Consider the following 13,477-nt stretch of genomic DNA (forward strand, 5'->3'; position numbering starts at 1 on the left):
TTCTTCCAATTTAAGACAGTGATTACAATTTGCACTGCACGGCAGTCTCGAAAGGGCATCAGCATTTGACTGAACTCTGCCAGCCCTGTGTTCGATCTCGTAATCATATTCTTGTAATCGTTCTAACCATCTTGCCATCTGGCCCTCTGGATTACGAAATTGTAGGAGCCATTTTAGAGCAGCGTGATCCGTGCGAAGAAGAAACTTTCTGCCATACAAGTATTTATGGAAATGCTCACAAGCCTTCACTACGCCTAGCAATTCTCTCCTGGTAACGCAATAGTTTCTTTCTGGTTTTGACAAGACTTTGCTAAAGTAAGCGATGACTTTCTCTTGCCCATCTTGGATTTGGGAAAGAACAGCTCCTATTGCACTGTTACTTGCATCTGTGTCCAACACAAATTTTCCTGCCTGTCTAGGGTAGCTTAAAATCGGTGCGCTGATCAGAGCCATTTGTAAGTGTTCGAAAGCTCTTTGACACTCATCGCTCCATGTATATTCTTTGCCTTCTTCTGTCAACTTTGTTAATGGCTTGGAGATGTTGGCAAATCCTTTGACAAAACGTCGGTAATATGTACATAGGCCAAGAAAACTTCTAATTTCGTGTTTATCTCTTGGTACTGGCCAATCCTTAATTGCTGCAAGTTTTTCAGGATCAGCTGTTACACCATTACTTGCTACAATATGTCCCAAGTACTTCACTTCTCGTCGAAACAAGTGACATTTCTTCGGACTCAACTTCAGATTCGCTGCCCGCAATCGTTGAAAGACTTCTGTTAGGTTATTGGCATGTTCATCGAAGGATCTTCCAACTACAATTACATCATCCAAATAAACCAGGCATGTTTTCCATGTTAGACCTCTTAAAACTGCCTCCATTAATCTTTCAAATGTGGCCGGGGCATTACATAAACCAAAGGGCATAACTGTGAACTGCCAAAGCCCTGATCCTATCGAGAATGCGGTTTTTTCACGATCAGCTGGCTCCATGTCTACTTGCCAATATCCACTTTTCAGATCGAGTGTGGAGAACCAACGAGAACCAGAAAGTGTATCCAAAGTATCGTCTATTCTGGGCAAAGGATAACTATCTTTTTTAGTTACTGCATTGAGCTGTCGGTAGTCAATACAAAAACGTGTTGAACCATCTTTCTTCTTTACTAGCACTACTGGTGATGTCCATGGACTATTTGATGGTTCAATTACCCCTTGTTTGTTCATATCTTTGATGATGTCTTCGGCTTCATCTCTTTTCGCAAATGGAAGTCGTCTAGGTTGTTGTCTGATTGGCTGAGCGTCTCCGGTATTAATTTTATGCTTTACTATGCTTGTTTTGCCATTATCCTTCTTATCCATGGCAAAAACATCTTGAAATTCCATCAGCATAGACTTCACTTTTTTAGTTCGTTCATCATCAAGATCTTGGCACGTTTTAATCATAGTCTCAACAAGCTCATTTGGATACTTAGATTTCGACGGTTTCTCATTAGTATTCATGGAACAAATCGAAGCCACGGGAACACACTGTCCGATCAAAGTTCTTTTACTTAACTTAATAGCAGTTCCCTTTAAATTCATAACTCTTACAGGAACGACATCTCGAATTCTCACCAAAGCTTTTGCCGTTAGGAACTCGGCATTATTCACATCTTCGACCATCCTCAAACTTCCCTCTCGGCAGTAACCATCAGGTCTGGTCATCAAAATTTTCTCACTATTACCGGGTATTGTTACGTCACAAGTAGTTATTAAGCTGATAACATCTTCTTTGTCTTCATGAAACGGCAACTCTTCTCCACTGATCTCGAGAACTCCATCTTTGACATTCAATACAGCCCCAACTTTCCTTAGTAAATCCATCCCCAATATGAACTCATCGGAGATCTCTGCAATTAATACTGTATGATTCACTGTGGTCTGGCCAATGGATACTGACATATTAGCCTCGCCATATGTATTAATTATCTCACCAGTTGCTGTTCTAAGCTTTACTGTTGCAGGCAATAATTTAAGATGGCCTCGTACTACTTCTGGCCGTGCAATAGTTCTCGTTGCACCTGTATCTACCAAAAACGATCTACATTTATTATTGATACGACCCTCTATGTACAAGCTATGAATTCCACCTGAGGACGTAATGTTCACAGTTACTATGGGGACTGTGTTTCTCGAGGTCGGCAGTTGCCCCTTGTTGTCGACCCGTTCTAGTTTTCCGACTGTTGTATCATTTTCTTGCAATTACGGCGAATATGACCTACGTCACCGCAATTCCAACATCTGGGCTCGCGTCTCTTCGGCATCGTGTTACGAACTACTTTTCGTACCATTTCTTCCAGACGTTCATCGTTTGGTTCGTCGCCTTCTTCAATAGTTCTTACTCGATGACTCCGTGAAGTTTGACTGGCTGTTTCATGTTCCAAGGCAATAGCAAGCGCTTCATCTAGAACCTTCGGTCTTGCTAGTCGTAAAGCTTTCTGTAATTCACTTTCTTTTAACCCATTGACGAAGGTATCTACAGCAATTTCTTCTAAAATGTTGTCTGGTACCTCCGGATAAGCCAACCGCACTATACGAGCAACATCTGCTTCAAACTCTTGCAAATTTTCACTTGCTCGTTGAATTCTACTTCTTAGTTGCGCCTTGTAGACTTGTTGTAGATGGGCATCTCCGTAACGTTTATCTAGTCGGGTGAACAAGGTCTGGTAACATTTTTCTTGACCCTTAGGAATCGATCTTAGGATATCCGCAGCATCACCTCGTAAAGCAGCAGTCAAGGAAACAGCTTTTTCTTGTTCTGTCCAATGATTGGCTGTCGCAATAGCTTCAAATTGTCTAAGGTATATGGACCAAGAAGACTTTCCATCAAATGGTGGCAATTTGAATCTCATATTATGTGTCGTTTCGTCTCTAGGTGATTCTTCTTTCACTACCGGATCTAAGGCTATTGTGTTAACTGGTGGTAGCACTTTTGTATTAGTTATCATGCTCTCTAACTGTTTGATCTTCTCTTCTACTTTGTCAAATGTTCTTGAGACTTCTTCAAATTTCTCATTGTTTTGATTCCATACTTGTATAATTATTTGAGAAGTCTCGTCGAATCTTCTAGCAACATTTTCGAATTTCTCTTCATTTTGTTTAGCTGCTTCTTTAATAATTTGAGACGTTTCATCGAATCTTTTGGAAACGTTCTCAAATTTATCATCATTTTTTTTAGAAGATTCTTCTATCATTTGAGACGTTTCATTGAATCTTTCATCATTTTTTTTAGAAGATTCTTCTATCATTTGAGACGTTTCATTGAATCTTTCATCATTTTTTTTTAGAAGATTCTTCTATCATTTGCGAGACATTTTTTATTTTCATTAAGACTGCTTCTTCTGCTGACTGGAACTGGAATGTCTCTGGGTCTTCTCCATTCTTGTTGAGAACAGTCTTCAGTCGTTCTTGAAGTATCTTTTTGGACCCGCTGCAGTCTTCATCGCGTTCTTCTAGTTGCTCACGCAACTGTTTTACTGAAAGTTCTACTAGCAGCATCTTTGTCAGGCACACACGTACTTTTTAAATGTTCTTTTCGTACAAAGATCACTACCGACTACGCGGATGTTCCCGACGAACAATACTTTTCAAAAGTTCAAAAGTCTTTTTCAAAAGTCACTGCTGAATTTATTTCTTTTACTCACACCGTAACACCACTGTAGCGTGATTAAATAAAACGAGCGGTTCGAATTTATATACATATATTTATTTATAACTTTACAGTTCGGTACTCTCTTATCAACTAAACTAACTTCTAACATCGCGTCATTTATATACCAAAAGTATTAAGTTCCAGAACATTCAGGAGTTGTCCCACCTCTAATTCGCCTACGTGACCTGTTGTTCTGTCTCTCACTCGAAGGATCGCGAATGTTCTTGTGGCCTTGTTAGAGTTGTAACCGTTATATGAGCCATGTCAAAAGCATGTTCGTAACAATACGAATGCCTATGGGATACATCTTCTTTTATTTTTACTCTTAAATTGTTCTTTAATTAATTCAACATTTTGCAAATATTGAATTAATTTCCCATCGTGTGTATTTGTGTAAATTACATCCAGAAATATTTTGATTTCTTTAATTATATCATTTAAAATGTTTAAAACTGAGAAAAACCTATGACAAAATTGGCAACCTCGCACAGGTCCTGTCATACTTCAATGCAAAAAAAAATAATAAATACAAATGTTATATTAGCAAAATTTATTATTTTGGTGAATATTAAATAACTTAATATTAAGTAACTTATTAAATATTTCGCACTAATATGATATAAAAAAAAAGGTTAGTAGAAATATATAGTTCTGTTTTATAAAAATATGGCTCAAATTAGCGTGGCTGATAACCCAAACCGAACCGATAATTTTTATGAAATATGTAAAAACTACACAACTACTCGTCCTGGTTATATTACAAGTGATTTGCTATTTATAAACTATCAGAACTGTGAACACACTTCCCAAAGAACTCATTACTAAATTTAGCAAAATGCGGAAAGATGTTGCCGATTTTCTAAAAATAAAAAATCCAGTAAAATAATATGTGCATAATTTTCGTAGATCTTCTGCAAATCTACTCGTTGATGCAGGTTGTGGTATAACTGCTTTGAAATGCCATGGTGGATAGAAAATGTCAGCAGTGGATGAAAGCTACATAGACAATTCCATAATTAAAAAAAATGATGCAGCTAAAAAAAATCAGGCTCCATCAAGTAAATAATTTTAATTATTATGCAAACGATAAAAAGATTTCTGCAAATAGTTAAACTATTAATATATTTGCTTCCCTAATTACTTTTACTCCCATATCCTCGAATGTCGATAGTTATTGTTCGTTATTCCTGCCATGATTTAAACCCTTGTCTTGCATTTTTGATTTCGTCGATGATTATGTTCAATATTAAATTGAAGAGTAGCGGGTTTAAACTAGGTAATTACAGAGATAATACCTATGATATAATATGCGCTCGACGTAATTTTGATCTCTCTGTCTCTCCAATGGCGCTATAGCTTAAGTCGGGCCCAGACCTCCCCCAGCATCCACCTCCAAGCATCCGTTTTCTTGGCTGTTCTCCACAAGTTATCAACCCTTAATATCTCTTTAGCGTCGGTTCTCACTTCGTCCATCTAGCTCTTCCTTAGTCTCCCTACTGGCCGACGTCTCACCATAGTTCCATTAAGCGTTCTACTAGATTTTCATTCTTATAAGGTAGCCTGCCAAGCGCAATTTTTTTATGTTTACATACTTTGCTATAGAGGGTTCTTTGTAATATTGATACAACTCGTGGTTAAACCTTATTCTTTACATACACCTGCGGCAGATAAAATTATGTTTTGTTAACAATCATTATCCTTTCCCGTGTTCCCTGTACCTCGCTACAGTCCTCAGTTTTCTATACGCCCAGGTCTGTGAGCAGTTTTACAACTTCAATATTCGTGTCTATTGTTTAATTTTGCAAGTTTCGTTATTTCCTTGCCCGCATTAGGGCTGTAGTTTTATCTACGTTGACGGCTAGTCCTATTTCTTTCACACACTCTTCAAGACCCACATAAAGTTCTGGTATCTCTTTTACGGTTCCACCCACCCATATATTAAACAGAGTCAGAGCCAGCCGATTTACCTGATTCAGCCTTAGTTATCTGGAAGGAATCTGTTAATTGGTTTTGGACTAGTACTTGCGCTTCTGAGTCATGATGACTTGAATTAATTTTACCAATTTCATCTCTGTGTATATTTATCTATATAGTCGTTATAGGCTTGTCGAAAATCTGCAAAGATTTGGTAGATATCTATGTTGAGCTCCCAGATTTTATTTAGTATTTATTTTACGTTGAAAACTGGTCAATAGTAGACCGTCCTTTGAGTTCTGCCTGGTATTCTGTTATGATTTGCTCTCTGAAGTGACTCAATATCCTGTTTATGATCCACGTAAACAGCTTATAGCTCACACAGAGAAAGGATATGCCTCTATACTTTTGAGCTGAGTTTGTCTTCCTTCTCGTGGATTGAGCATATACTTGTTTTTTTTTCAGTCTACTAGAAATTTGTTCTATGTTTTGCATGTCTTTTATTAGTTTATGAAAACCTGGGGCTTTATTATTCTGCAATGCTTTAATCTCATCTATTATTTCTTGTCTTGGGAGTGGGTATCTTAATTCATTACCCAGGTTCTCACCTTATTTTTATCTCCAAATTCAATACTGCATGGGCTATATTTGTTTGTATTTACTCTATTACCTAACCCTGGCCCTGGCCCAGGCTTTTGCAGCCTGGTTTTATTGCTGGTTTATCACTAATAATTTGTCTTTGACTATTTCTAAAAAGATTAGTGCGCATTTATATTCCTCTCTGAGTTATTTCAGGAATTTATATTCTCCTCCAATGTCACCCTGATTGAAATCTTCCTCCATTTTTAGCATTTGGTCGTTTTCGTGTCTCCTCTTCTTTCTTATGCATATTTTGTCTACCTTTCTTAATTCCTTATAAAATTTTCGCGCTTTTCTCGTGTTCTTCTGTACTATACTCAAGTATACTGTATGTATAGTTCATTCATCAGAGTTAGAGTGAGATGTATGAAATGGAAATGGACAAGTAGTTTGGTGTCTAGCAGAAGAATTCCAATGTAACCGAAAGGCAAATTCTATAAAACTTATTAGAAGATGATGCAAAATAAGAGAGTATACAATTAAAAATATGAACGAATTATATTTAACGTCGAGATGATAATGACACTGTTTGGACTTAATCCAAACTGGCAATAGCGTTCCCACGTCTTACTTCTCGCTGCATCATTGCGCGGTCCAAAATTTGACTCTGCGAAAGATTGCACGGAAAATCTCTTTCTCTTTACGTTCAACTGCCGACCCGAGAAGACACACCGCTCTTAAGTTTCAACTGCCGCACGGTGAATCATACGATCACGTGTTAACAATAATTGTAAATTATGTTTTTCTTACACAAGCAGAGAGCAAATAAATAGTAACTGTATTATCTATCAAACAATTTAAAGCCATACTATTTATAATTGAAATCCATTTCCTATGAGTAAGAAGTACTTTATTTAAATACACACAACAAAAAGAACCATCGCTTAATGGAAATATACCAAAAATTCGAAAGAATAATCCGAAGTAATTATACCTAATTACTTGTACCCAACCGAAATATTTATTCGGCTATGCTTGGACGGTGTTAGAGAATCCCTGCTCGCTTGAGACACAATATAAAGAATCGCTGAGTTGCAGTCTTGGAAGTATTAATGGTAGAGGATGATCAGAGAAGGTAATTAAAGGAATGGTAACTAAAGGATTAATAGTAAAAGAAGGTCAAAGAAGACCTGAGAGAAGATACGTCGATAAAGCATGTCCATTAAGGATTTTGGCATGGCCAAGATAGAATCTTGAAAAAATTTAATTTGGGATGTCGAGATCCCATAGGGATAATCAAAATAGAATTAAAAATTAGGAGGTTATTTATCATACATTAAAAGGGGTATATTTCACCAACGTATAGCTACTCTTTAGATTATGATTGTGAAAAGACCATGACGTAAAATAATGACGACAAATAAAAAACTAAAATAACTGCATAATAAATCTTATATCAATAGCTTTGTCAGGACAAGCAATATAAGAATGAATCATATTTCGAAAATAGAAATACCTAAGTGGCACTAAATAGGACCACAATAACTAAAATTAGAAAAGAAATAAAACTGATGGATTTTGGAGAAACTGAAGAGTATCTTAAAAAAAATTGAAAAATGAAGAAATAAAATGTGTGTGTGTGTGTGTGTGTGTTTTGTTTTATGGCACTGGAACTAAGCCAATTAGCCAGAACAAATGTGTGAAAGTTATAAGGAAAATGCTTCAGTTAAGTATTAATTTTCACTTAATGCGTATCTAATATTATCTTATATTTAATGAACAACACATATTATTATACATAAAAGAAATAAAAGAAAAACAAAATTTAGTGCAGAAGAGCAATTTAAATATTAACAATTTTATGTTCTTTAAACCTAAATGGTTTATCGACTTTTTAAAAATAATTTAATAATGTTCTATCTATTGCCTTGCGAAATAATACTACCTACTAATACCTACTTTTTGCACGTCTATATTGATGTTTAATCCATCGACTAGTTCGTTAGCAGCAGCACAATAGGCACCACAATTTTGTAACGTCGTAGTTAAATCTTTTTTAATTAAATTCATATCTAAAAACAAAAAAATAATAAAAATAAATAAAATCTTTACCATAAAAACATTATGCTTTTAAGCTGAGTCCAGTTAAAGAAGTTAAAATGAAATGACACTCCAGTTGCATTTTTTTATAATATTTTGTTATTAAATTTTCCCTAGTATCTTTCCTACGAAAAGAGAAACATTTTATAACATTATTTTCTTATCTTAATAAGCATTAAAGTCGTCACGACCAAATACTTACCATGTAGGGATAGTATTATGAGGTTTTTTCCTGGTTTTTCCTCATAATTTACTATGAAACCACTTACAGGAGATTTTTACTGTCATCATGGCATGTGTCTTTTTAATAACGAATTACATGGTATGATTTTTTCTGACGGATATTCTCACGTTAAAGTTGATTTCATGTAATCGAATGAACTATCTTACAAGTAAAGTCGTCCCAGGAACGCAACTCAACAATATTGGCAATATCATTTTAAAGTCTGAATTGTCAACACAAATGAGTCAGATAAAATTAAATTATTTTTCACCAAGTAAAAAAAAATAAAATTTGTTTAATTTACTTACGTTTGTATTTTGAGAACGATTTCCGAAGTGGAAATTGAAACGTCAATAAACGTACTTTAACCTTTAATTATGGCTTATTCCCATTGAAATAGTAATTACTTTAACATGCCACAAGAGAATAGCTTCAGAGCAATATTCAAAAAATGATTAAATTTGCTAATACTTTTTAAATTAAATACAGGATTAGTCAAAAACAAATTCATTATTTGCTCAATATTTTTAAATGCATTACCCTGTATTTTATATCACCATCATAAACTAGAGTCAATTTAGTTTAATTCCTCTTAAATATTTTCTATGTGTATAGATAATAGTTTTGAAGATATTTTAAGTTGTAGTAAAAAAAAAGGATATTTCATGAAACATGAAACAAATTTATAAATTTTATTTACTTTACCATTTACAAAAAAAAATCTTAACGCAAACAAACCAAAAATTAAAAAATAAAGAATTCGTTATTTTCATTGTAGAAGGTTTTCGAAATAATTTCACATAGAGATCTACTTTTGCCAAGAGTAAAAGTGGTAAATAACTTTACCATTACCGGTAGCAAGACCGGATCAGAAAGAAGGAGAGTGAATAGTTAGTAATGGGTCTTGGTGGCAGTAGCTATGCCAAGTGACTAATGTCATTAAATACCAAACAACCCCTAAGTTGACATACAATTCAATGGCACTGCAGATCCTACCCGCGATGGGATGGGTAAAGGCGAGTTTCCAACGCCCTGGAACCCTTTTCATAAGGTATAATATGTAAGTATGGTATGAAAAGTCCCTGGTCTTCCAATCTGGGGGCTGGGCGTAGGACTAATATCTCTACCCTGAAAAAAAGCATTGTTACGAGAGCTGAAAATACAAAAACTAGACGAACCTTATGTAGACGACCTGACAAATGAAAACAGAGTATTCGATTTGGAACACGGAATGTGAGATATTTGTTAGACACTCTTAATAAAAATAATATGGACATAACAGTTATACAAGAAATACGATGGAAAGAGACCGGTACTCTCCAGAATACAATATACTATAGCTGCCATCAAATACAACATATCTTTGGTGTGAGTGTGGCTTTATAGTGAGGAAAAGAATTATTTTTTTTTAATTAATACTCACAACAGGCCATTAAGACCTAGGCAATTTTTATAAAATACTATCATAAGATTAAGTAATTACAATTATTTTAAACAAAATTCAAACGTAAGTATATACAAAATATTCTTGACTGCTCTGAAGGATATCATAAATAATATTCCTCCATTTACTTCTGTTTTGTGCTTTACTTGTTTAGTCCCTCACCTTGATGTGTTTAAGGTCTTCCTCCACTTTATTAATCCACCTCATTCAGCCTACCTGTTTTCTGGAGCTGATTAGTTTGCTGGCCATAACTAATTTAGGCATTCTGTTCGCTTCCATTTTTTCTACATGTCCCAACTATCTGAACCTTTGCGACTTAACGCGAATCTGATTATGGTAGGTACATTGTACAAAGCCATTAATTCGTTGTTGGTTCTTCTCTCTCACCCGTCTTCTGTCTTTGTTCTGTCAGTTATCTTTTTAGAGTATCCTCTTCCTTTTTATTTAATGTCCATGCCTTGCACGCATATGTTACTGTGGGTCTAATTACTGTTTTATATATTCGGAACGTATATCTCGAATATCTCGAAACGTATTATCAATTCATTTGGGCTATTAAACTGCCTAATTTTTTTTTGTCTGATAACTGTCAGTTATCTTTTTAGAGTATCCTCTTCCTTTTTATTTAATGTCCATGCCTTGCACGCATATGTTACTGTGGGTCTAATTACTGTTTTATATATTCGGAACGTATATCTCGAATATCTCGAAACGTATTATGAATTCATTTGGGCTATTAAACTGCCTAATTTTTTTTTTTTTCGATATTCTGACTTCGAGCTCCCATTTCTCTTTTTCATTTTCATCGAATACTACACTTATCTATTCAAAATTGTCCACGCTTTTAAAAGTATAACTTTTATCACTTCAAGACCTCACAATAAAGTTTGTATCAGCACTAGGCTATGTTTTCACGTTTTTAATCCCTTTTTTAAATATTTTGTTAACGAGAATGTAATCAATTTGGTTTCTTATCAGATTATTTTCGTTGTCTTCTGGTGCACTCCATGTATCAAGTCTTCTTGGTGGTAATTGATTACAGATTAACAAAGGATAACAAAAGTTATAGAGGTACTAATATTGACTCAGATCACTATCTCATAGCTGTGAGTCTCAGAGCACGTATATCAAACGATAAAACTAAGCCAAAAATAATTAATTAAATATAATGTTGATAAATTAGACTAGAAGCAATGTTGAAGACTATTGAGTAAATGGAAAGGAGGAAAAACAAAAGCACAAACAGAAAAAGCGGCAACAAATTAATAATGAGTTCGGAGAAATGGAAAACTTAAATAGATAAGAGAACCACACAAAAATTTGACAAACAAGTTAACACAAAAAGAGAGCTTTTCAAGCCACAATCAAACAAAGTTAAGGCTCGTAATGGAATTCTTTTAAATGAACTACTAAAAAGGTGATAGGAATACTTTAATAGAGAAATTAGAGCTGAAAGATAACTGATATAGAACTAGTACAGGAGAAAACTAATCTACCAACTTGGGAAGAAATAAATAAAGCAATTTAGTCTCTAGCCAGAAAGAAATTACCTGGAGCAGAGAATCTACCTGCAGAAATATTTAAATGTGGCTGTCAAACCCTCTTTCACAAACTATTAATACAGTTATGGCAAGAATGCGGTTTACCAGAAGATTGGAATACTAGAATTATTTGCCATATATACAAAAAGGAAACGTGTGCGACTGTTCAAACTTTAGAGGAATTTGCCTTCCTAATACGGCATACAAAATTTTGTCCCTGATATTAACGAAAGACGCACCGTTTTTTGATAATATAATATAATTTTTCCAAATAGTTTTTTTGAAAAACAGATCTACCATTGACCCCATATCATCCACCAGACAGATATTAGAAAAAACCGCGGAGTACGACATACACTGCCAAGAGTAAGAAAGTGCAAACTTTATAAAACCATAATATGCCCAGTGCTCACTTATGGATTGGAAAAATAGGCAATGACGACTCGAGATACAGAGTTCCTACACATGTTTAAAAGAGTAATATTGGGACCATATGTGGCGGAGTTAACGAACAGGGTCTGTGGAAAAGGCGATACAATTTCAAACTCTATAGACTTTTTGGTGATGCAGATATCATAAAAACGATCGAAATTAACAGCCCAAGATAGATGGGCCAAGTTGTGCGGATGGATGAAAGTGATCCTGCTAAAATACCTGTGTTAAATAAACCAGTGGAAATAAAAAAGGAGTGAACTAAACTAAAATATATTTGGTCGATGTGCAGGAAGATTTAAGTGAGATTAGAGTAAGGAGATAAGGAAGACAGACATTCGTCAGAGAAGGATGGAAGAATGTCTTGAGGGAGGTCAAGGTGCACGAAGAGTTGTAGACCAACTGATGATGAAAAGTGGTTGAATGTGACCATTTACTGTGACCATTGACTGTGCTATAGGAATAATGTAATCCAATTAAGTGATTTCCAAGTTTATTATCTAAAATAGTTATAGATATCTAATATAATTACCTATTTTGACTACGAGTTACCATAAAAAAGATATGAGATATTACTTTTATGTTGAACAATAATGAAACCTACTTAATTATGGACTCTTTGTTTTACCCACTGATAAAAAAAACATCAAAAAATTTAAAATCATCGTCAAGTAACTTCTGATGTAACTGATATGCTACAGACGCATAATGTTCTCATGCAGACGGACGGACCAGTCACTGTTTTATGACCGGGCCTTATGCTAGAATAAAAATTTGACCCAAACTTATAAAAATCTGTGTGCGTTAATTATTATTCAAATACTTGAAAAGGAGAGGGGGTATACCTTGCTTCTCTCATAATACGCAAATAATGAGCAGGGAAGTAGATTTCTTTTCTGTGACTTAACTTTCGTTCTTTGGGACTATGTACTGAGTGTACCTCATTTGGGTATGCCCTATCTAGAGATATTTCTGCTCTATAGTAAGTGAATACTTTTTGGACATATCGAGTAAGGCGTTGGATCGTTTGATGTTTCTATTTTGATAGCACCATTTATTGCTCCAAATAATGATCTTTATAGGTCAAAATTCATTAATCTTTTGGTTTAGGAATTTTGTTACGGTGGATGCAAAAATATCACTTTCAAAACTACCTTGGTCCTCGTACCATACGAATACGTATTTAAACGAAGAGCTAAAAGCACTGATTCAAGATCTACTGCAAAAACTAAAATATTCTCACTTTCTTGGCACTTTGTTTTGCTATTTTCTTTTTCCTGTCGAGCTTTCGATTATCTAAGTTGAAAAGCCTGGTAAACATCTTCCAATACGGATCTATTCTTGTACTTCGAACATGTATTCCACTGAAGTTCTACAGTAATGAGACTTTAAGTGGGGTAAATTTGAAAAAAACTCTTTAACATCTTTTAAACCATCTTGAATGTGCTCTTCTGATCCTTGGGTGCCAGTATTTTAAATAATCCTGGTGATTTTTCGTTGTCCAGTTCTGTACTGTTTTTTCTCCAATATCTAATTTACATAAAACATATCTTTGC

At 34.8% G+C, this 13,477-nt stretch overlaps 1 protein-coding gene across 2 annotated transcripts in view; it reads right to left on the bottom strand.

Annotated features, from left to right (window-relative positions):
• Nucleotides 1-13,477, bottom strand: part of LOC140450907 (prominin-1-like) — a 157,247-nt gene that overhangs the window by 98,447 nt on the left and 45,323 nt on the right. For both annotated transcript variants that reach the window (XM_072544593.1, XM_072544591.1), the window contains exon 5: nt 8,141-8,253. In XM_072544593.1, the coding sequence (XP_072400694.1) occupies nt 8,141-8,253 (113 nt within the window). The remainder of the gene's footprint in view (nt 1-8,140; nt 8,254-13,477) is intronic.

This window comes from Diabrotica undecimpunctata, chromosome 1 (genome assembly GCF_040954645.1).
Source record: "Diabrotica undecimpunctata isolate CICGRU chromosome 1, icDiaUnde3, whole genome shotgun sequence".
NCBI classification, from domain to species: Eukaryota; Metazoa; Arthropoda; class Insecta; order Coleoptera; family Chrysomelidae; genus Diabrotica; species Diabrotica undecimpunctata.